The sequence below is a fragment of the Oncorhynchus mykiss genome, chromosome 18 (assembly GCF_057628025.1).
Source record: "Oncorhynchus mykiss isolate SJ-2025 chromosome 18, ASM5762802v1, whole genome shotgun sequence".
Lineage (NCBI taxonomy): Eukaryota > Metazoa > Chordata > Actinopteri > Salmoniformes > Salmonidae > Oncorhynchus > Oncorhynchus mykiss.
Genome location: NC_143039.1, coordinates 56,262,311 through 56,287,903, shown reverse-complemented (window position 1 = coordinate 56,287,903; position 25,593 = coordinate 56,262,311). Strand labels below are relative to the sequence as shown.

General features: G+C 45.1%; 1 protein-coding gene across 14 annotated transcripts in view; it reads left to right on the top strand.

Moving 5' to 3' along the window:
* Positions 1 to 25,593, top strand: part of LOC110496838 (receptor-type tyrosine-protein phosphatase U) — a 274,942-nt gene that overhangs the window by 173,960 nt on the left and 75,389 nt on the right. For all 14 annotated transcript variants that reach the window (XM_036952978.2, XM_090208832.1, XM_090208831.1 and 11 more), the window contains exons 4-6: positions 10,830 to 10,911; positions 15,713 to 15,828; positions 23,318 to 23,489. In XM_036952978.2, the coding sequence (XP_036808873.2) occupies positions 10,830 to 10,911; positions 15,713 to 15,828; positions 23,318 to 23,489 (370 nt within the window). The remainder of the gene's footprint in view (positions 1 to 10,829; positions 10,912 to 15,712; positions 15,829 to 23,317; positions 23,490 to 25,593) is intronic.

Below are 25,593 nucleotides of genomic sequence, written 5' to 3'. Positions count from 1 at the left end.
TGGAAGTGTTATGTCTACCTCCCTCCTTTCCCCATTCTCTTTGTAGCTCTACTTGGTTGCAACAAGAGGAAGCAGGTAAAGAAAATAGGAAGACTGTCACAACCTTGAACTGATGAGGATTCTGTTCCTTTGAACAAATCCACCCTTTACATTGTGTGCAGCGATAGATAGATTGTTCCCTTCTTTGCCTGTGTGGATATTGGAGATTAGGGTGTTGCAGGTGTGGGTAGCGGACATGTGGGGGAACTTTACTATGAAATATTTACGATGCTATCAAGCCCACCGTGACTGCCAATATCAATATAGCTTAGTCTACATCCTCTCTCCTTTTAATCTCTCTCTCTCTCTCTCTCTCTCTCTCTCTCTCTCTCTGTCTCTCTCTGTCTCTCTCTCTCTCTCCGTCTCACTCTCCCCCTTTCTCTCCCTCCCTCCCTCTCTTTTTCTCTCCCTCTTTCTTTATCTCCCTCTCTTTCTCTACCTCACCCTCACCTCCTTCTTCCCTCTTTATTTCTCTCTCTCTGTCTCCCCCCTCTTTATCTCTCTTTCGCCTTCTCCTTCACTGGCCTCTGTCTATTTCAAATCAAATCAAATTGTATTTGTCACATACACATGGTTAGCAGATGTTAATGCGAGTGTAGTGAAATGCTTGTGCTTCTTGTTCCGACAATGCAGTAAAAACCAACGAGTAATCTAACCTAACAATTCCAAAACTACTACCTTATACACACAAGTGTAAAGGGATAAAGAATATGTACATAAAGATATATAAGTGAGTGATGGTACAGAACGGCATAGGCAAGATGCAGTAGATGGTATCGAGTACAGTATATACATATGAGATGAGTAATGTAGGGTATGTAAACAAAGTGGCATAGTTTAAAGTGGCTAGTGATACATGTATTACATAAAGATGCAGTAGATGATATAGAGTACAGTATATACATATACATATGCGATGAGTAATGTAGGGTATGTAAACATTATATTAAGTAGCATTGTTTAAAGTGGCTAGTGATACATTTTCCATCAATTTCCATCAATTCCCATATTTCTATTTCTCCACCCGCTTCCTCTCTCTCTTAATTTCTCTTCCCCTCCCTTTCTCTCTTTCTCTCTCTCTGTCTCTCTCTCTGTCTCTCTCTCTCTCTCTCTCTCCCCCTCCATTTCTCTCTCTCTCTCTCTCTCTTTCTCTCTCTCCCTCTCTTTCTCTCTCTCTCTCTCCCTCTCTGTCTCTTTCTCTCTCCTTCTCTTTCTCTCTCTCTCTCTCTCTCTCTCTCTCTCTCTCTGTCTCTCTCTCTCTCTCTCTCCCCCCTCCTTTCTCTCTGTCTCTCTGTCTCTCTCTCTCTCTCTCTCTCTCTCTCTTTCTCTCTCTCTCTCTCTCTCTCTCTCTCCCTCTCTTTCTCTTTCTCTCTCCATCTCTTTCTCTCTCTCTCTCTCCATCTCTTTCTCTTTCTCTCTCTCCTTCTCTTTCTCTCTCTATCTCTCTCTCTCTCTCTCTCTCTGTCTCTCTCTCTCTCTCCCTCTCTTTCTCTCTCTCTTAATTTCTCTTTCCCCTCCCTTTCTCTCTGTCTCTCTCTCTGTCTCTGTCTCTCTCTCTCTCTCTCCCTCTCTTTCTCTCTCTCTCTATGTGTATGACCAGCAGTCCATTTTTTCCCCATCCCTCCTCCTGTACTCTTCCAAGTAAATAACTCCCATAGTGATATAAATTAAAAACAAGACTCCTGAAATATTAATGAACAAATAAATCCTATCTTTATTGCAATCCGTTAGCTAGTCAGTCATCCAGTCAGCCAACAAACCAGCTAGCCATCCTACCAACAAGCTAGCCAGTCAGCCACCCACCCAACCAGTCAACAAACCAGCCAGCCAACCAAACAAACCAGCAAGCAAGCATACCAGCAAGCCAGACAGTCAGACAACCAGCCAGCCAGCCACCAAACCAGCCAGCTGCTGATCGCATGTGTTCCCTTTGAGGTCGGGGAAGGGAACAGGGCAGGGATGCAGCATAGAGAAGTGTGCAATTCTACCTCAATGAGTTTCATGAGCTGAACTGAACTGGTGCTGTAGCAGCTAGAGAGAGAGGGAAGCGCTCTTTCTTTCTCTCTCTCCCTCTCTTTCTCTCCTTCTCCAACACCCCCTCTCCCCTTCTCCCTCACCTGGCTCTGTCAGTTTCTATTTATGCACCCCCTCTCTCTCTTAACTCCTCCCCCCTCCCTTTCAATTCAATTCAAGGGGCTTTACTGGCATGGGGAACATATGTTAGCACTGCCAAAGCAAGTGAAGTAGATAATATATAAAAGTGAAATAAGCATTAAAAATGAACAGTAAACATTACACTCACTGTAGTTCCAAAAGAATAAAGACATTACAAACGTCATATTATGTACTATGTATTATGTATATAGTATACATATATATTATGTGCAAAAGTACAAAAAGGAAAATTAACAAACAGAAATATGGGTTGTATTTACAAAGGTGTTTGTTCTTCACTGGTTGCCTTTTTCTTGCAGCAACAGGTCACAAATATTGCTGCTGTCATGGAACACTGTGGTATTTCACCCAGGAGACATGGGGGTTTTGTTTTGTTTTCTCGTGACTTGATTGGGTCCAATTGTGTTGCTTTCCTGGGGCTCTGTGGGGTCTGATGGTGTTTGAGAACAGATACCCAGGACCAGCTTGCTTAGGGGACTCTTCTCCAGGTTCATCTCTCTGTAGGTGATGGCTTTGTTGTGGAAGGTTTGGGACTCGCTTCCTTTTAGGTGGTTGTAGAATTTAACAGCTCTTTTATGGATTTTGATAAATAGCAGGTATTGGCCTAATTCTGCTCTGCATGCATTATTTGGTGTTTTACATTGTGCACGGAGGATATTTTTGCAGAATTCTGCATGCAGTGTTTCAATTTAGTGTTTGTCCCATTTTGTGAAGTCTTGGTTGGTGAGCGGACCCCGGACATCACAACCATAAAGGGCAATGGGCTCTATAACTGATTCAAGTATTTTTAGACAGATCCTAATTGGTATGTGAAATTGTATGTTCCTTTTGATGGCATAGACAACCCTTCTTGCCTTGTGTCTCAGATCGTTCACAGCTATGTGGAAGTTACCTGTGGCGCTGATGTTTAGGCCAAGGTATGTATCGTTTTTATAGTGTGATCTACTGCAACAGTGTCTAGATGGAATTTGTATTTGTGGACCTGGCGACTGGACCTTTTTTGGAACACCATTATTTTGGTCTTGCTGAGATTTACTGTCAGGGCCCAGGAATGGCAGAATCTGTGCAGAAGATCTAGGTGCTGCTGTAGGCCCTCCTTGGTTGGTGACAGAAGCACCAGATCATTAGCAAACAATAGACATTTGACTTCAGATTCTAGTAGGGTGTGGCCGGGTGCTGCAGACTGTTCTAGTGCCCTCGCCAATTTGTTGATATATATGTTGAAGAGGGTGGGGCTTAAGCTGCATCCCTGTCTCACCCCACGGCCCTGTGGTAAGAAATGTGTGTCTTTTGCCAGTTTTAACCGCACACTTGTTGTTTATGTACATGGATTTTATAATGTTGTATGTTTCCCCCAACACCACTTTCCATCAATTTGCATAGCAGACCCTCATTCCAAATTGAGTCAAATAAATATTTGAGATCAACAAAGCATGAGAAGACTTTGCCTTTGTTTTGGTTTGTTTTTTGGTCAGTGGTCAGTCGTACGATATTATGGTAAAAAGCCAATTTGACATTTGCTCAGTACAGTCTGGTACAGTCTCCCACAGGTCTGGGAGAGTGTCTCGCTGGTGTCAGCGAGGTGTCTATTGATCTGTTGCTCATGTGTGAAGTGTTGGGGCTGCGTTTGAGAGCGATGTTGTTTATGACCCGGGCAAAGGTGGGCACTGCTGCCTTGTATAGGTGGACCTGGTCATAAAGGTTGTTGTCCAGGGTGGAGTGTTGGGCCAGGTGAACATTTGGTTTTGAGGCACAGTCACGGAAAATTCTTGCGTTTACCTGCTGCATGGTAGCAGGGTGGAAGTATTTTCGTGGTAGCAGGGTGGATATAACCACTTGTGCATTGGGGAAAGTAGAAGAAGCTATTTCAATCACTCCCTTGAGTGCTGTGGCCACTCTTTCCTACTGTGCTCTCAGGTCGTTTGTGCCTGTGTGCATTATTATGTGGCTGGGTCAACCTAGTTGGTCCTCAGACAGAAGGTCTAGGGCACACTGTGTGTTTGGACACCAGAGTTTAGACACACTGTGTTTGGGAAAAAGTTGTTTTTCTTGTATATATTTCCCGTTTGAGTCCATACGGAGTACAATTTGTTGCTCGTGTATGTCCTCAGTGGGTGTGGGGGGGTGGTCAGGAAAGCTATCAGGGTGGGGGGTGCTCGGAGGAGGTGGGATCCCCTGGGCTTGGAGGTCTTCATTTGTCTGTCCCGCTGTGATGTTGACGCTATGATCAGGGTCTGGGGTGGACTTTTCTGCTGTGGTGTCAAGACTTTTGTCGGGAGCTGAGGTGGGCTGTTCTGCTGGCTTCTCTGTGAGGGTGGCCACCTCTCTAGTGGGTTGTTCTCTGTCACACGCCATCCCCCTCGCCCTCTCCTCCAGCAGTCTGATCCTCTCCTCTAGTGCTCTGTTCTTCTCCTGCTCCTGCTTTTTCTCCTGTTGAAGTTGTATCACCACAGTCCAGAGTGCGGATATGTCTCTCTACACCTCCAAATCTCCGGGTCTGGTTAAGTGGATGTTGTTGTGCTGGAATATTGTCTGGGTGTGTGCTGACTGGAGTGTAATCACTTGCTGTTCCAGCTCCACCTGCCTTACCTCCAGCTAGGTAAGTGTATCCTTCATTTCAATAAGGGAGTAGTACTCTATGCTGGAAGGTTGACTTCCGCTAGGGGTTGCTCGTCTGTGGGGTTAAGTAATGAGGGGGTGGGAGTATCTTTCTAAAGGGAGAACTTCCCCTGCTGAGTAAATTCTTTGATTATGTTAAAGTCCAGCTGAAACTGTTTGGAGTTGCCCTGTACCAATACTGTTCCAGACTTATAGAGATTTATATTTGCTGAGTCCATTTTGTGTAGTATCCTGAGTTCACCCCCCCCCCCCCCCCCCGCCCCCACAGTGCTAATATGGCACTGTGCCATGCCAGGGGATAGTCTGTGTGGAAGATGAGGATGTTTATGTTCCCATTTTTATAATAGTTAACAAAAAAGTGTCCGTAAGGAGCTTCATTTTGTGATCTTTTCATATCTTATCATTCTTTACATACACAGGGTGCTGTATTTTAATGACCTCCTGCCATTGTTGGACTAAAGGACTTTGACACCACTCACTTGACACGTTATGCTAATTAAAGTTGTATCAAGCTTGGTAGCCTTGTCTTAAATTCTTCTTCTTGGCTTTTAGAAATGAAATATAGCTTCAGACTTAACATTACTCACTCAGTTCCAGGTTGGATGGTGTTTTCAGATTTCTGTTGTTTCCCAGAGAATTTGCTGTTTAGCTTTGGAATAATAATCTTTGGTAGTTGCCTTCCAGGTGATTCCGTAATTCCTTCCAAAATCAGGTTGTAGGTTTTGAGTTTTGATTTGGAATGGTTATGTTGTAGAGGGTAGCATCCTGTATATGTCCCTGGCAACAAAAAAAAAATCCAAGTTTATCTAACTCTAAATCTATAGTATCTTTTTTTAAGAACATGCTGAAAAATACAGGAGCTCATCTGCTCATGACCTCTCTGCTCTGCCTTTCTCTCTCTCTCTATCTGCATGACGACGAGTCTTTTACCCATCCTTCCTCCGGTACTCTTCGAAGTACATTCATTCCCAAAGTGCTTTACTTCTATGGTGCTGTCGTGACGTTGTATTAGTTAATGTGACGACTGTTGTTCATCGAATGCTTAAAGTTTCTAATTGCATGATTAACTGAATCAAGTAATTATTAACTCATTAACCTGGGGCACCATGGGAAAACTAGTTTTTATTGAGTTTCTATTTCCCAAATGAACTGAAAGAATATCAGAATATCGATTTTACAACAGCCGCTAATTTACCAGTTGCCTCTACCAATCTCGTTCTGAACGTCGTATAGCCCGTGAATCTGCACGGACCCGGGTCCCACCAATGAGTTCGTACCACACCAATCTTAGTTGAATATTTATTTACTAAAAAGCTAAAATGCTGATAAAAGATACACATAGACAAAACACATTATAGGCTATTGATTAGAACTTAGTATAACGGCCAACACACTATGGCGCGTGTTACCCACAATTGGAATTTCAAAAGAGAGAGGAAAAAGAAAAAAAAAGTACACAAAAAAATTACACAAGAGAAATATACATTTGGGTGAATTTGTCAGCTATGCTATTCTAACCCTAGCCTTGCCCCAAACTGCCGCTCTTATGGGTCAGAATATAATGATGTAATTACGTGGGGATGATCTCCGAGGATTCTCTGCGTGGACCGTTCCGCTGTTCGATTACGCACTTCTCCAGCGCACCTCCCTGCTCGTCCTCCCGATGTCAGTGTCCTTTTTGGCTTAGGAGTCTGATCTCTCACCCTTTTCTCTGGAAGGGGTCTTCTGAGGACAGACAGCTATGTAGCTCAGAGCTCACAGCATAGGAATGAAACCCTTTCGATACCACGATTCGATGGGAGATGGAGGCTAGGTGGTTCGACTTGAATTCACCCACTTAGACACAGCTACTCATCCGTAGCTTGGGTAGAAACGGATTTCTTTATCTTCAAACTTGAGTTGCGTTCTGGGTTTTTAGACCTTGCTGCAGCTGGTGTCACGTAGTTCTGTCGTAAATTCTATACTCACAGGATTCCTACCCTTGGGACAGAAGTGGGCGTAACCGCCTTTAGGGCAATTCTCTGGGCGTACCAAGTTAATGAGGCAAGGTCTAAGTTTTTCTCAAATCCAATTTTAGACAACCAACTTCACATTTCATCTTTCCCAAAACATTCTCTTTGATTTGGATATTTTCCATACCATGTACAATGTATACTGCTCAAAAAAATAGAGGGAACACTTAAACAACACAATGTAACTCCAAGTCAATCACACTTCTGTGAAATCAAACTGTCCACTTAGGAAGCAACACTGATTGACAATACATTTCACATGCTGTTGTGCAAATGTCATAGACAACAGGTGGAAATTATAGGCAATTAGCAAGACACCCCAATAAAGGAGTGGTTCTGCAGGTGATAACCACAGACCACTTCTCAGTTCCTATGCTTCCTGGCTGATGTTTTGGTCACTTTTGAATGCTGGCGGTGCTTTCACTCTAGTGGTAGCATAAGACGGAGTCTACAACCCACACAAGTGGCTCAGGTAGTGCAGCTCATCCAGGATGGCACATCAATGCGAGCTGTGGCAAGAAGGTTTGCTATGTCTGTCAGCGTAGTGTCCAGAACATGGAGGCGCTACCAGGAGACAGGCCAGTACATCAGGAGACGTTGAGGAGGCCGTAGGAGGGCAACAACCCAGCAGCAGGACCGCTACCTCTGCCTTTGTGCAAGGAGGAGCAGGAGGAGCACTGCCAGAGCCCTGCAAAATGACCTCCAGCAGGCCACAAATGTGCATGTGTCTGCTCAAACGGTCAGAAACAGACTCCATGAGGGTGGTATGAGGGCCCGACGTCCACAGGTGGGGGTTGTGCTTTACAGCCAAACACCGTACAGGACGTTTGGCATTTGCCAGAGAATACCAAGATTGGCAAATTCGCCACTGGCGCCCTGTGCTCTTCACAGATGAAAGCAGGTTCACACTGAGCACATGAGACAGACGTGACAGTTTGGAGACGCCATGGAGAACGTTCTGCTGCCTGCAACATCCTCCAGCATGACCGGTTTGGCGGTGGGTCAGTCATGGTGTGGGGTGGCATTTCTTTGGGGGGCCGCACAGCCCTCCATGTGCTCGCCAGAGGTAGCCTGACTGCCATTAGGTACCGAGATGAGATCCTCAGACCCCTTGTGAGACCATTTGCTGGTGCGGTTGGCCCTGGGTTCCTCCTAATGCAAGACAATGCTAGACCTCATGTGGCTGGAGTGTGTCAGCAGTTCCTGCAAGAGGAGGGCATTGATGCTATGGACTGGCCCGCCCGTTCCCCAGACCTGAATCCAATTGAGCACATCTGGGACATCACGCCACGTTGCACCACAGACTGTCCAGGAGTTGGCGGATGCTTTAGTCCAGGTCTGGGAGGAGATCCCTCAGGAAACCATCCGCCACCTCATCAGGAGCATGCCCAGGCGTTGTAGGGCGGTCATACAGGCACGTGGAGGCCACACACACTACTGAGCCTCATTTTGACTTGTTTTAAGGACATTACATCAAAGTTGGATCATCCTGTAGTGTGGTTTTCCACTTCATTTTGAGTGTGACTCCAAATCCAGACCTCCATGGGTTGATAAATTTGATTTCCATTGATCATTTTTGTGTGATTTTGTTGTCAGCACATTCAACTATGTAAAGAAAAAAGTATTTAATAAGAATATTTCATTCATTCAGATCTAGGATGTGTTATTTTAGTGTTCTCTTTATTTTTTTGAGCAGTGTATAAACATCAAACATATACTAGGAAAACTCTTCACGTTACAATGTTTTCGTAATAACGTCATCTACTAACCTTTAATAACAGAAGAAAAATGACATACATTTTCATATTCCATCTATCGTCATGACCACCATTGTGGCTGGCGAAAACCATTGTTCCAAAGTCCCTTTAGTTCATATTTAATGTTCTGAGGCTGGTTCTCCATAGTAACAGGACAAAGGAATTTGTCTGTGGCCTGATATTTACCAGGGGCGTGAGGGGCCATAAAAAAAAGACCCCTAGATCTCTCCTCCTCTGTTGGGGTTGAGAGATAATCTGTAGGGTTGTGGTCTCCTGTAACCTGACCTGGTCAGGACAGTCATGACAGTGCTCTCTCTATACAATCCAATCAGAAAAATGACTTTCCCCTCCAGAGAGACAAATATCACAGTTCTATGAATTCATTTAGAGCCTGGTTGTTGCTGATGTACTTGTGTGTGTCTATACCTCTCTCAGATGTGTGTGACTGAATGCACAAATGTTTTTATTTATTTTTCTCTCTATATACTCTCTCTCTCTCTCTCTCTGTCTCTCTCTCTGTGTCCCTCTCTCTCTCTCTCTCTCTCTCTCTTTCCCACTCTCTCTCACTCTCTCTCTCTGTCTATCTCTCTCTGTCTCTATCTCTCTCTTTCTCTCTCTCTCTCTCTCTCTCTCTCTCTCTCTCTCTCTCTCTCTCTCTCTCTCTCTCTCACTCTCTCTCTCTCTCTCTCTCTCTTTCCCACTCGTTTTCTCTCTATCACTGCCCCACTGTCTCTCCCTCTCTCTTTCTCTCTCTCATTCTGCTCCCCTCTCTCTTTCTTTTTCTCTCTATCTCTGCCCCTTTCTCTTTCCCCCTCTCTCTCGTTCTCTTTCTCATCACCTTCTCTCTCACTCTCGTTCTGCCCCTCTCTCTTTTTCTGTTTCTCTCTATCTCTGCCCCTCTGTCTCTCTTTCCCGCATTTCCCCTTTCTCCTCTGAGTACAGCCAGATGCTGATAGTCATAATGAGGTAGGGTCAAGGCTCTGTGCAGTGCTGAGCGAGTGAATCAATGGCCGGGTGTGTCGCGGTGTGTGTGTGTGCATATTGGTGCGTGTGTGTGCGTGCGTTGGTGTGCGTCAGCGGCTGATGAATAGAGAAGTTGATTCTCTAATGGCCCACACATAAGAATGAAGAATACTAAGATATTAGCAGACAGGGATGCGTGGCCTGTATCCATCTGTGGTTCTATCGATCCAGACCAGGCACTTAGAGCCTGATGTATTGTCAACACGGCGACTCACTGGGGCTGCTTCCTAAAGGACATCCTACTTTTGACAGGGCCCATCGAGTGTGTAATAGTGAATTCTGAACTATCAAGAGTCTGCTGGTTTCAGTCACAGCTCATGTATTATTGTCTGTGTGAGTGGGTGAAACACATCAACTACTATCTACACCTCTGATGACCTTTTAGGATCATTGGCAGAGCTTTACACTGTGTGGTTTGTCAGTGACTATTGCATTGGTTCCATTGTGCCAGGAAAGCTCAATCAAGCCAAGCTAAATGACTTGAATGTAAAGTGCTATTTAAAGTCTGGCATCTATGAATGCAGTAAACCCCATGTCCATGCGTCGTTTATTTATTTGTTGTGCCTCTGCGGTAAAATAGTAAATTGTCCCTCACTAAACGATATGGGTTATTGTGGCAGTAATTCTTTTTCAGACGCCCAGACTCACTTTGGTTCTCTGTGGGAGAGATCTGGGATTCACTTTGGTTTCTCAGCATGAGCCTAGATTCATTTAGATGAGTGAGTAGAGATTTGGGCAGCGCTCAATGAGTCCTGCGGGTCCAATGTTCTGTGTGTGTTCTCTGATGAAGAAAGATGGCTGTTTGAAAGAGAAGGAGGGAAAGGAAGGGTGGGAGAGAGAGATGACTGTGTGAAACGAAGCTGTCCTATGGGGCTCTGCTAAACTATGGATGTTTGAGTAGAGAGATTCTCCACAGACAGGCCTCAGTGGATTCAAGCTGTTTGATTAGGACCCCCCCCCCCACCCGGTCCCCCCCTCCGGCCCTTCCCCCTCTCCCTCTCCCCCGCCCCCGGTCCTTCAACCTCCCCCCGCCCCCTCCGGTCCTTCCCCCTCTCCCCCCCTCCGGTCCTTCCCCCTCTCCCCCACCCCCGGTCCTTCAACCTCCCCCCCCCCCCCCCCCTCCGGTCCTTCCCCCTCTCTCTCTCTCTAACATGAAATCCTTTCTTCCACTCTCCTCTCATCTCTCCCGCTTGTCTCTCCTCAGGTGGTGTTTGAAGCATCGGTCTCAGCAGAACGGCGAGGCTACATCGCCATTGACGACATCCTGCTGCTCAATTACCCCTGCTGTAAGTAGCTACCCACCACAGTACAGCACCTGTGTCCGAATGTATATCAGCCCAGAAAGCACTGCCCCAACACACCAACATAGCAAACCCAGCACACCACTATACCACTAATGCACCATATTAATGCACCAAGGCACCGTATTAATGCACCAAGGCACCAAAGTACAAATGTACCAATATACTTCAGAACAGAGCACAGAGCCCGTAACCTTTGACAAAGATATGGGAAAATGCGTGTCTGGGCGCTCAGGGGTGTACAAACAGTCTCAGGACTGTGATGGGTGGTTGGACAGACAAGGACAGAGGCTTGTAAAGTAATCAGCGGAGGCGAAGGCACTGCTCTCAAAGCCAGAGAAGGTTCTGAGAGGCTTCTGGCATGTGGACACGTGTCTGATTTCCCATGGCCACGGCTGCACTATGCGGCTCCTTTTGTTCCGGTCGACCAGGCAGTGAGCTGGTGACCTTTATCTTCCTGACTGCTCAGCACGTCGCTCCGCTCGCCACTCTCCCGGTCACCAAGACAAGCCCACTCTCTCAGAGCTAATGTACTGTTCCAGGAAACACACACACTGTCCCAAGAAAACAGCAGGCGACCGGGTAAACGGACTGTCGTCGCATGTTGTTTTCTCTTCCTCTCCACCAAGGCATGACGAGAACAGCAGTAGTCTGAGGTCTCTAACTAATAATGTCACATGGTGATGCTCTTAGAGATTTCCCCATTATAGCTAACCCGCTCCCTTAGTGCAATCCCCCCCCCCCCCTTAGCTCTCAGTGCAAACACCCCTCACCCCCCCTCCAAACCCCTTGCTTCTCTAAACCTGACCGATAGCCTCTATAGCGGACCCTCTTTGTCTCAGCCATAGCAGTCTGATACACCATTGTGTTTCTTTGAGATATTTCCCCAGTAAAACCTCCCTCCTTCAGTGCAGCCCCTCCCTACCTACCCATGCCTCTACAGGGTACCTGACTGTTCTCCTCCTGAGCCACTCACCTGCTGTCCCCAGACCCATTACCTCTACGGGAGAGCAGGCTCAGTGAAAGGCTGTGTCCCAAATGGCAAGTAATGCTGACATACAGACAGAGAGCCCTCAGCTCATTCTGCTGTGCTGACAATGTGTGACAGAGTGTATAGGAGTAGTGCTGAGGCCTGTCACAGTTTCCATTGACCACCACTGACCCTTGTAGACGTCAGGGAACATTGAGCCAACCAAATCCGTAATGGACGCTAGCGGTTGGTCTCGAGCCAAGATGGCCCCTGCCTTGGCTCTCTGTAAAGGGATAATCCTCAGTGAAAAGCAGAAACTGCGGACCAGGAGGAAATGTTAATGACTGATAATGGAGAGCGTTAATGAGCTCATGAAATTCAGATAGCTTTTACCACCTGTTAAAAAACAGCCAGACCTTTATAAATCATTCACAAGTTAATCTCTCTCTCTTTCTCTCCATAAACTCTCTCCAAAACACCAGAGATAAGATCAACTCATCTTAAACTTTTAACACGTAGCCTCTGTCACCTGAATGTCGGCCAGCATGCGTTCATTTCCATGGTCATATGGGACCCATTGCTGAGTTAGAGTGGTCGCCAGGGCCCTCTGTGTGTGAATAATGTGTGTTTGACGGGTACGTCTCTTGGCGCTGATGCAGATGTCATCTCCCTGGCCCCCACCGTCCCCATTAAATAATCAACACTCTCATTAGGAGATGCTGCGGCTGTCAGGGCCCTCCACGGAACCTCTTTAACACACACACACACAGAACACACACACACACACTCCAAGCTGGCACGATGCCCCCTAAGGCAGCAGAAATAACTTGTTTGGCCTGCAGGAAATACAAATCGAGTCTCTCTTATATTCACATTCCAACATGCTTGACATTTCTGTTATTTTCCCCAGTGTCACTATCATTATTCCAAACACATGTTGCGTTCCAATGAAATCTCTGTCAAATTGCAGTTTGTTTGGATGTAAAAATGTGACTTGCATAATGTGGCCTGCATACCAAGAGACTGAACTAGCTAGCGTGCATGTGTGCTGAAAGACTACCAACTACGTGCAGAAATCAATTTAGCAACAGCTCGTCCCTTGATGCGCTTATTGGAGAGAGAGAAAAGAACGAGAGAGGAAAAGAGAAATGAGAGAGGTGGGCAGATGTCCGTTTCCATGGAGACTCATGATAGGAGTGTCAGGTGTATGGAGGACAGCTGGACAGATGTCTCTCTCTTCCCCTCCTCTTCTGTTCCTCTCTTCGTGTTTTCCTATTTTCCTCACTCTCTTTTCCTCTCATCCTATCATCCTCGCACTTTTCCGCGCAGGATAAGAAAGGACCGTCAAATACTGCGGTGTTGTGGTGTTATTTGAAAGGCATTCCCCACCTGCCCAGGGACAACAGTTGTAAACCAACCGTATGCATGAGCTAATTCTGGCACATCAACGTTGAGTCATGTCCCCTGTCGGAAAAACAGGAATAAAGCTGCTAAAGCTAGTTAAAGTGAAGAAGGAAAGGGTTGTGGTTGCTTACCTCTGAGTGACAGAACACACTGGACACACACCCAGTGGCTTTGAGCAGGTGCTGGATAAATATGTAGACGCACTGTGATACACTCCCGAGTGTGTGTTTTTATGACAGGGTTTCATCTGCTCACTAGTCCGTCTCTGTACAATCTGAGCCACCACCAAGGCCTCATCACATTATTCTCAATATAGAGTGTGTTGCGTTCATAGTCACACAAAACTCAACTGGGTAAAGTACTCACACATCTATTGAGGGGCTCGCTTTGCAGGTGTAAAAGAATACCACATGCTTGCAAAAGTATCACTTTCTATTTTTGTGCCACAATGTTTCTGTCTCCCAGCCTTTTCCTCTTGAGTTGCTACTGTATAGAGCTCACCAAATAATACAATTGTTCCTGTAGTATAGACCTACCTACCATTAAGGTAAATCACTGGAAACATTTGTACAGATTTTATGGGTTTATTTAAATGATATCGTCATTTCAATGCATCAGCCAATCAGAATAGTAGAAAACTATGTAAAAAGCTCTTCACTAAGTTGAATTTAACATCTCAGTGCCTTAAACATTCCGAAAGGCTATACACGGGTGATGTTCTGGGTCAGTTTGACACATCACACACAAGTAAGTACATCATAAATACATGATTTTAACTTTCCAAAATATATATGTCCTATTTTGTTGATAAACCCGACTGTTCAACATTTAGAGCCAAGTGTTTGATACACGTACCGAAGTCAGAAATCAATCAAATTATGACATATATGATTTTTTTTATTTTTTTTTACTCTGTTTATTAAGTTTTGAACATACACACACACAGACAAGACAAAGCAATATAAATAGTAAACCTTTACTGCAAAGAAGAGCATTTGTCTCTAGCACAAAGGTCAAAGGTTAAATTGCAAGTCAAATACAGGTAATGTAGAGTGTATTAATTTATTGTTTAGGTTTTTACCCCTATCTAGAAGGGTCATAAGTTAAATAGTATTTTATAAAACTCAGTTGTGGGCCAGAGAGGGGTTAATGCTTAAGCAAAGCAAACTACAGGTATGTACTAACCAGCTTTTCTAGAAGTCTTGACTATTAGCACCCCTTTACAGTTTTTTCCTCATTTTAGAGCTGAGGCAGAACCCAGAGAAACCGTTGTAGCCATTCAGAGCAGTTTGATAGGATCTCGTACAGGTTAGAAAACATCAAATCAAATCCCTGTGATTTCAGATACTGTAGATGCAATTATGCACTTTACTGGACTAGTGTGTTCTAACTGGCTTCTTCTATTGCTGTCGCGCCCTGGCCATAGAGAGGCTTTTATTCTCTATTTTGGTTAGGCCAGGGTGTGACTAGGGTGGGCATTCTAGTTTATTTATTTTTATGTTTTCGGTTTCTATGTTTTGGCAGGGTATGGTTCTCAATCAGGGACAGCTGTCTATCGTTGTCTCTGATTGGGAATCATACTTAGGCAGCCTGTTTTGCCACCTTAATTGTGGGTAGTTGTCTTTGTTAGTGGCATGTATAGCCCTCGTAAGCGTTGTTTTGTTGTTTCTTGTTTTGTTGGTGCCATTTTAAATAAAGACGCTCACCACGCTGCACCTTGGTCCGGACATTTCCAAGACGATGTTTGTGACAGTTGCTATGCTCCACAAAGCACACGATACAAGGTGTGTTACAGCTAGCTAACTCTTTGGAACAGTGAGGCAAGAGAACTAGGATATGGAAACCACAGGAGTCTCACCACGGTCTGTACATTTTTCTTAGAATTTCTTCTGTATGATATTTTTCAGTGTACATTTTCTCACAGCCTTTTCAAGGGGAGAATGGTGGCCTAAGAATGCAATTGAACTGTTAAGAAGGGATAGACCACAGAATAACGCTGAAGTGATGTGTTGATTGATGTGTTGATAAAGATGTTGAAGTGTATGAAAGAAATAATGTATAGCTGTTCTCATAAGGGTACTTACTGTAAGTGTACTTACAGTATATAAGTTGCTACAGTTGCACTGCAGGCATTCTGATGTCTGTGACAGGGAGAGAAAGTCTTCTCACATACTGTAGAACTCTGAGAGCAGAAACTAAGTTTGGTTGAACAGCCTGTGTCTTCGTGAAGTCACTGCCCACAGGCACGACTGGGAGAATTTGCTGCACTGATGTTCTCGTCCTCTGTGTGTGTGAGACAAGACAGAGAACCCTTCCTACTGGAGGTGTGTAGTCATATGATAATAAGGAACTGTCAGTGCGTCAGTATCACAGAGGATCTCTCTCTCTCTCTCTCTCTCTCGCTCTTTACAGACAAGGTTCCCCACTTCTCTCGGCTGGGGGATGTGGAGGTCAATGCAGGGCAGAATGCCACCTTCCAGTGTGTCGCCACGGGCAAAACTACAGAGACAGAACCCTTCCTACTGGAGGTAAGGGTGTGTGTGTGTGTGTGTGTGTGTGTGTGTGCAGCCGTTGCCACCTACAAGACAAACATAAACGGAGACATTCCTGATGGAGGACAGAGTACAGACAGACTGATGGAGGAGAGAGTACAGACAGACTGATGGAGGAGAGAGTACAGACAGACTGATGGAGGAGAGAGTACAGACGTATGGAGGAGAGAGTATAGACTGATGGAGGAGAGAGTACAGACTGGTGGAGGAGAGAGTACAGACTGATGGAGGAGAGAGTACAGGCTGATGGAGGAGAGAGTACAGACTGATGGACGAGAGAGTACAGACTGATGGAGGAGAGAGTACAGACAGACTGATGGAGGAGAGAGTACAGACAGACTGATGGAGGAGAGAGTACAGACAGACTGATGGAGGAGAGAGTACAGACAGACTGATGGAGGAGAGAGTACAGACAGACTGATGGAGGAGAGAGTACAGACAGACTGATGGAGGAGAGAGTACAGACAGACTGATGGAGGAGAGAGTACAGACAGACTGATGGAGGAGAGAGTACAGGCTGATGGAGGAGAGAGTACAGGCTGATGGAGGAGAGAGTACAGACTGATGGAGGAGAGAGTACAGACTGATGGAGGAGAGAGTACAGACTGGTGGAGGAGGGAGTACAGACTGATGGAGGAGAGAGTACAGACAGACTGATGGAGGAGAGAGTACAGACAGACTGATGGAGGAGAGAGTACAGGCTGATGGAGGAGAGAGTACAGGCTGATGGAGGAGAGAGTACAGACTGATGGACGAGAGAGTACAGACTGATGGAGGAGAGAGTACAGACAGACTGATGGAGGAGAGAGTACAGGCTGATGGAGGAGAGAGTACAGACTGATGGAGGAGAGAGTACAGACTGATGGAGAAGAGAGTACAGACTGATGGAGAAGAGAGTACAGACTGATGGAGAAGAGAGTACAGACTGATGGAGAAGAGAGTACAGACAGACTGAAGGAGGAGAGAACACAGACACTGATGGAGGAGAGAGTACAGACGTACGGAGGAGAGAGTACAGACGTACGGAGGAGAGAGTACAGACGTACGGAGGAGAGAGTACAGACTTACGGAGGAGAGAGTACAGACGTACGGAGGAGAGAGTACAGACAGACTGATGGAGAAGAGAGTACATACTGATGGAGAAGAGAGTACAGACTGATGGAGGAGAGAGTACAGACAGACTGATGGAGGAGAGAGTACAGACTGATGGAGGAGAGAGTACAGACTGATGGAGGAGAGAGTACAGACAGACTGATGGAGGAGAGAGTACAGACAGACTGATGGAGGAGAGAGTACAGACAGACTGATGGAGGAGAGAGTACAGACAGACTGATGGAGGAGAGAGTACAGGCTGATGGAGGAGAGAGTACAGGCTGATGGAGGAGAGAGTACAGACGGATGGAGGAGAGAGTACAGACTGATGGAGGAGAGAGTACAGACTGGTGGAGGAGAGAGTACAGACTGATGGAGGAGAGAGTACAGACAGACTGATGGAGGAGAGAGTACAGACAGACTGATGGAGGAGAGAGTACAGACAGACTGATGGAGGAGAGAGTACAGACAGACTGATGGAGGAGAGAGTACAGGCTGATGGAGGAGAGAGTACAGACTGATGGACGAGAGAGTACAGACTGATGGAGGAGAGAGTACAGACAGACTGATGGAGGAGAGAGTACAGGCTGATGGAGGAGAGAGTACAGACTGATGGAGGAGAGAGTACAGACTGATGGAGGAGAGAGTACAGACTGATGGAGAAGAGAGTACAGACTGATGGAGAAGAGAGTACAGACTGATGGAGAAGAGAGTACAGACTGATGGAGAAGAGATTACAGGCTGATAGAGGAGAGAGTACAGACAGACTGAAGGAGGAGAGAACAAAGACACTGATGGAGGAGAGAGTACAGACGTACGGAGGAGAGAGTACAGACTTACGGAGGAGAGAGTACAGACGTACGGAGGAGAGAGTACAGACAGACTGATGGAGAAGAGAGTACATACTGATGGAGAAGAGAGTACAGACTGATGGAGGAGAGAGTACAGACAGACTGATGGGGGAGAGAGTACAGACTGATGGAGGAGAGAGTACAGACTGATGGAGGAGAGAGTACAGACAGACTGATGGAGGAGAGAGTACAGACAGACTGATGGAGGAGAGAGTACAGACAGACTGATGGAGGAGAGAGTACAGGCTGATGGAGGAGAGAGTACAGACAGACTGATGGAGGAGAGAGTACAGACAGACTGATGGAGGAGAGAGCACAGGCTGATGGAGGAGAGAGTACAGACAGACTGATGGAGGAGAGAGTACAGACTGATGGAGGAGAGAGTACAGACAGACTGATGGAGGAGAGAGTACAGACAGACTGATGGAGGAGAGAGTACAGACAGACTGATGGAGGAGAGAGTACAGACAGACTGATGCTTTCATTTGGGCTTAAATATGGAATCCTCATCAGGGAAAACAGCCACTCTCCTCCCCATGGCTGTTGTTATAGTTTTGTTGACAAAGCAGAGAGGGGAGTGTTGCGTAGTGTGGTAAAAAAAAAAAAATCCGTTACATATGCTGATGCTCTATCAAGCGCACAATGTTGTTTACTGTTACTTTGTTGTTGGAATATTGCGAACAGACTTGCCAGTTTCACCATCAAGGATTCTAGATGTATAAATGCATAGAAGTGTGCTGTTCTTTCTATGAGGTCTGATTTATACTTGAGTGAATTAAAGATAGACCCAGCAGTATGACATCATCAAACACAGAGGGCAGGGTCCCTGCATACAGACTACTGTTTGTGTGGCCTTTTGGTTTGCTAGTTGATAGTTACTCATATTCCTTCATGACGTAATCTCTCAAAATATTTTACATTTCTGCTGCATGAATTTGAGCTAATTAGTTAACTGGAACCTGGGTCTGAAAGCCTTCACTCTCTCTCTCTGCATCGTTGAAGCTAAGTGCCTTTGAAAAGATCGATGAGGAAAGAAGGACGGCAGGAGGGAAGACGACGCATTCCTCCATTTTCTTTCCGTCTCCTCTCCTCCTCTCTTTCTTTCTTCTGTATTGAAGTGTTTTGTATCCAAAGCCTCTCCTCTTTCAAGAGTTCAACAACCTACCAGTTTAATCCTTTCTGTTGTTTTCTGACGCAGACACAGACAAACACATACAGTCTCACATGCACAACCAGGCCCATACACACACACACACACACACAGACCACTGTTTGGGGTGGTGTCAGATACACATATTTCACTTTTGCATGTAAAAACAATCACCACTGCTGCACATGTTGCCACTGTTTAAATTACAAAAAGTATTTGTTTTAGAACGAGCAGTGCTCATACGTGCGTTGGTGACACAAGCACAGGGAAAAGGCAACAAGCAGATTGCCGGTAGCCAGAGCACCAGATCCATGAGAAGGTTTTATCTGGTGTACCGCTATGTCCTACGACCGGTGATGGGTCATGAATATTTATTTACAAGTTCATCGCAATTTGCTCTTTAGCGCTATCTGTTTAGTACTTGCAATTCAGCACCCCAGGGTGGTCCATTTACTTTGTTCTGTGAAAATCATCTGATGAAATCGTGCAATTTCAATGCTGCTGTCTTCCCCAATAGCAAGCAATGTAGTAGCTGGCAATACAATCCATACAATCCAATACAAGCCCCTAACGCCGTAATGGATGGGCCGCCCTGGTTGAAGTGCCGCCCTGGTTGAAGTGCCGCCCTGGTTGAAGTGCCGCCCTGGTTGAAGTGCCGCCCTGGTTGAAGTGCCGCCCTGGTTGAAGTGCCGCCCTGGTTGAAGTGCCGCCCTGGTTGAAGTACATCTCTTCTACAAGGATGCATGACAGCATTAACACCCATATTGGATTGAACACGTTTTACACAGTACACATATGGTGAACTGAGCTATAGTCTCCCAGTTGAAACCAGATTCCAACGTTTGCTCTGACTCTCTACTCATGAAGGTTAGAACGGATTGGTAACAGCAGGGAGGAACAATCTGTTTCCTCAACCCGTTATTGTCTTCTGTTAATGTATTAGCTGTGTACTGTTCCAATCTTAACTCCACGTTTCTCTGTTTTTCTCCCCTCAACTCTGTAATTGTGTGTGTGTGTGTGTGTGTGTGTGTGTGTGTGCGCGCGCATGCGCGTGTTTCTCTCTTATTCTCATTAACAGTAATTGCTACTTTCTGTTTGATCTCCTATGCTGTGAGGGGAATCTCTCTAGACCTACTGAGTGTTTTCTCCTCACTCGTGTGTGTTTAAATAGTCCAAACAAATTGTTTGCATAAGAATTCTTATTAAATTCATCTGTATTGCCTTCTTTTGTCTTTCTATCAGAGAGTTTTGCTTGTTCTGTTTCTGATTCTGTTTAGATCTTTAGACAACGTCAACATTTGTTTGTGTTCAGTTGGAAATCCTGAATTAATGAATGATTTACCACAGAAACTCATTATGGTGTGATATGGGGCTTAGGGGAAGAGAGGGGGAGAGATGGAAGACAAACAGGTTTAATACTGGATGTTTCCATTTGTATGACAATCTGTAGGATTGTCTGTTTGTTTTGACTGAATGAATGTACATTGAAACACAAACACACACACACCTACACTAATTTAAAATGTGATCCCACATTGGCTTATGGAAGTGAAAAACCCAATTATACTTTTCACAACCACTAACATTGTCACTGAGGCAATAATCTATACATTTATGCTATATTACTCCCATAAGCAGTTTCATAGTTTTGAGCAAATGTCCGCTCTCCTCAGACACTGTCTGGTGAAAAGCATGAAGAGAAGTGGGCTAGTTGATATAACATCCTGGATACATTATTCTGAGAGCGGAGCAGCATATAGCCTCCTGCACCTGGAAAAACTTCACGCTTTGAGTGTGTGTGTGTGTATGTGTGTGACAGGCAACGCCTTGTCATTTCCCGTTCCCCTCGTTGATCCGAGCACTCTTGTGCCTCGAGCATATTAGTACGGGTTGTCTGTGTGTGTGCGTGTATGGATGTGTGTGTCAGGAGCCCGGCATGCAACCTCCCCATGCCAAGATGTTAGCTATGACATATATCAGGTATTTATTATCTCCACCTCCCATGGTACCCTCATCTGTCCCTCATCGTCTCCCTGTCTCTCTCCTTCCTTCCCACTCACAATCCCATTATGGAGGGCTATATCTCAAGGCCACACATACAGTAACAGTTCAAAGTTAGGACACACCTACTCATTCCAGGGATTTACTTTATTTGTACTAGTTTTTTACGTCGTAGAATAATTGTGAAGATATCAAAACTATGAAATAAGACATATGGAATCATGTAGTAACCAAAAAAGTGTTAAACAAATCAAAATATATTTCATATTTGAGATTCTTCAAATAGCCACCTTTTACCTTGATGACAGTTTTGCACAATCTTGGCGTTCTCTCAACCAGTTTCATGAGGTAGTCACCTGGAATGCATTTAACAGGTGTGCCTTGTTAAAAGTTAATTTGTGAAATATCTTTCCTTCTTAATGTGTTTGAGCCAATCAGTTCTGTTTTGTTTTGACAAGGTAGGTGTGGTATACAGAAGATAGCCCTATTTGGTAAAAGTCCAAGTCCATATTATGGCAAGAACAGCTCAAATAAGCATAGAGAAACAACAGTCAATCATTACTTTAAGTTCTGACATTACTTTAAGACATGAAGGTCAGTCCATACACACACACACACACACACACACACACACACACACACACACACTCTCTCTCTCTCTACCTCCTTCCCCACCCAATCACTTCTAACAGTTTTCCTCATGATGAGACACGCACACAAGCACTGGCACACTTAGTCAATCACACGTGACACACATACACATACACATAAACACACATGTTAAAATGCACACACACATAGGATATATGAAACTGGCTCTCATGAGGACCGCCACAGGAAAGGAAGACCCAGAGTTACCTCCACTGCAGAGGATAAGTTCATTAGAGTTAACTGCACCTCAGATTGCAGCCCAAATAAATGCTTCACCGAGTTCAAGTAACAGACACATCTCAACATCAACTGTTCAGACAGCGTGAGTCAGGTCTTCATGTTGCTGCAAAGAAACCACTACTAAAGGACACCAATAAGAAGAAGATACTTGCTTGGTCCAAGAAACACGAGCAATGAACATTAGACCGATGGAAATCTGTCCTTTGGTCTGATGAGTCTAAATTTGAGATTTTTGGTTTGAACTGCCGTGTCTTTGTGAGACGCAGAGTAGGTGAACAGATGATCTCCGCATGTGTGGTTCCCACATGAAGCATGGAGTAGGAGGTGTGATGGTGCTTTACTGGTGACACTGTCAGTGATTTATTTAGAATTCAAGGCACACTTAACTAGCATGGCTACCACAGCATTCTGCAGCGATACGCCATCCCATCTGGTTTGCGCTTAGTGGGACTATCATTTGTTTTTCAACAGGACAATGACCTAACACACCTCCAGGCTGTGTAAGGGCTATTTGACCAAGAAGCAGAGTGATGGAGTGCTGCATCAGATGACCTGACCTCCACAATCACCTGACATCAACTTAATTGAGATGGTTTGGGATGAGTTGGACCACGGAGTGAAGGAAAACCTTTCAACAAGGGCTCAGCATATGTGAGAACTCCTTCAAGACTGTTGGAAATGCATTCCACATGAAGCTGGTTGAGAGAATACCTAGAGTGTGCAACGCTGTCATTAAAGCAAAGGGTGGTGTCACATCCTGACCTTAGTTCCTTTTTAATGTCTCTGTTTTAGTTTGGTCAGGGCGTGAGTTGGGGTGGGCATTCTATGTTTTGTATTCTATGTTTTGTATTTCTGTGTTTGGCCTGGTATGGTTCCCAATCAGAGGCAGCTGTCGATCGTTGTCTCTGATTGAGAACCATACTTAGGCAGCCTGTTTTCCCACTATGGGTTGTGGGTAGTTGTTTTCTGTGTCTGTGTTTCACCATACAGAACTGTTTCATTTTCTTTTCACTCTCTTTGTTATTTTGTTTAGTGTTTCTGTTCAAATAAATAACATGAACACTTACCACGCTGCGCATTGGTCCGATCCTTCATATTCCTCATCTGAGGAGGACAACGATCGTTACAGGTGGCTACATTGAAGAAACTAAAATATAGATGTTATCGTGTAAAAGATGATATTTTAGATGTCTTCACTATGTAGATAGTAGTAAAAATAAAGAAAAACCCTTGAATGAGTGTGTGTCCAAACATTTGATTGGTACTGTACATTATAATAAACATAACTGTCTGAATGTTAGTTAGGGTAACCTGACTCTCTCTCTATGTGACTGTGTGTTTTGGGTGTTTTTATGGGCAGTGACAGAGGGGGTGTCTACACAGGTAAAGATACTCACCTGTGTATGGGTCAGTTAGCGTGACTCTCTCCCTCCCTGCCTCCCCTCCCTTCTCCTCCCTCTCTCTCTCTCTCTCTCTGCAGCGTCGTAACGGTGCGGTTGTGGCGGCATCCTCTATCCAGCGTCTGAGCCACAAGCGTCTCATGGCCACCTTCCAAGTGGAGGCTGAGAGAGGGGAGCAGGACCTGTATCGCTGCATCACAGAGTCCGCACGCGGAGCTGCCGTGTCCAACTTCGCCGAGCTCATTGTCAGAGGTATAGTACGGCCAGTCCGTATAGTCATGTTTATGCAGTGTGTACAGCATAGTATCGTAAATATGTGTCCGGTACACAGTGGAAACATGTCTAGCTATTGACGATGTTATGTCGTATAATGTGTCTTTGTTTACACACACACACACACACACACACACACACACGGCACGTTTGCCCTGTAGCACACTGCACCACACACCACCTCCCCTAAGACACCACTAACCGACCATGACACCTAGCTACCATTCTGGGATATCTTTAATGCCCTCCTCCATATGTCCTACCTCCGTCCCCACCCAACAACTTCCAACAGCTTCTCCTTATGTTCGACATGCACACAAGCACTGGTTCACTTAGTCAATCACACGGACACACACATAAACACACGTTAAAATGCACACACACATAGGAAATGTGTTCTGAACTAGCAAAATCTTCCCTGTTCTACGTTCTATTGTGGAAACATTCTTTCACCTATGTACATACAGTGGGGCAAAAAAGTATTTAGTCAGCCACCAATTGTGCAAGTTCTCCCACTTAAAAAGATGAGAGAGGCCTGTAATTGTCATCATAGGTACACTTCAACTATGACAGACAAAATGAGAAAAACAAATGCAGAAAATCACAATGTAGGATTTTTAATGAATTAATTTTCAAATTATGGTGGAAAATAAGTATTTGGTCAATAACAAAAGTTTATCTCAATACTTTGTTATATACCCTTTGTTGGCAATGACAGAGGTCAAACGTTTTCTGTAAGTCTTCACAAGGTTTTCACACACTGTTGCTGGTATTTTGGCCCATTCCTCCATGCAGATCTCTTCTAGAGCAGTGATGTTTTGGGGCTGTAGTCGGGCAACACGGACTTTCAACTCCCTCCAAAGATTTTCTATGGAGTTGAGATCTGGAGACTGGCTAGGCCACTCCAGGACCTTGAAATGCTTCTTACGAAGCCAGTCCTTCGTTGCCTGGGCGGTGTGTTTGGGATCATTGTCATGCTGAAAGACCCAGCCACGTTTCATCTTCAATGCCCTTGCTGATGGAAGGAGGTTTTCACTCAAAACCTCACGATACATGGCCCCATTCATTATTTCCTTTACACGGATCAGTCGTCCTGGTCCCTTTGCAGAAAAACAGCCCCAAAGCATGATGTTTCCAGCCCCATGCTTCACAGTAGGTATGGTGTTATTTGGATGCAACTCAGCATTCTTTGTCCTCCAAACACGACGAGTTGAGTTTTTACCAAAAAGTTATATTTTGGTTTCATCTGACCATATGACATTCTCCCAATCTTCTTCTGGATCATCCAAATGCTCTCTAGCAAACTTCAGACAGGCCTGGACATGTACTGGCTTAAGCAGGGGGACACGTCTGGCACTGCAGGATTTGAGTCCCTGGCGGCGTAGTGTGTTACTGATGGTAGGCTTTGTTACTTTGGTCCCAGCTCTCTGCAGGTCATTCACTAGGTCCCCCCGTGTGGTCCTGAGATTTTTGCTCACCGTTCTTGTGATCATTTTGACCCCACGGGGTGAGATCTTGCGTGGAGCCCCAGATCGAGGGAGATTATCAGTGGTCTTGTATGTCTTCCATTTCCTAATATATGCTCCCACAGTTGATTTCTTCAAACCAAGCTGCTTACCTATTGCAGATTCAGTCTTCCCAGCCTGGTGCAGGTCTACAATTTTGTTTCTGGTGTCCTTTGACAGCTCTTTGGTCTTGGCCATAGTGGAGTTTGGAGTGTGACTGTTTTAGGTTGTGGACAGGTGTCTTTTATACTGATAACAATTTCAAACAGGTGCAATGAATAAAGGTAACGAGTGGAGGACAGAGGAGCCTCTTAAAGAAGAAGTTACAGGTCTGTGAGAGCCAGAAATCTTGCTTGTTTGTAGGTGACCAAATACTTATTTTCCACCATAATTTGCAAATAAATTCATTCAAAATCCTACAATGTGATTTTCTAGATTTTTTTCTCATTTTGTCTGTCATAGTTGAAGTGTACCTATGATGAAAATTACAGGCCTCTCTCATCTTTTTAAGTGAGAGAACTTGCACAATTGGTGGCTGACTAAATACTTTTTTGCCCCACTGTATGTTGTGTACTCTG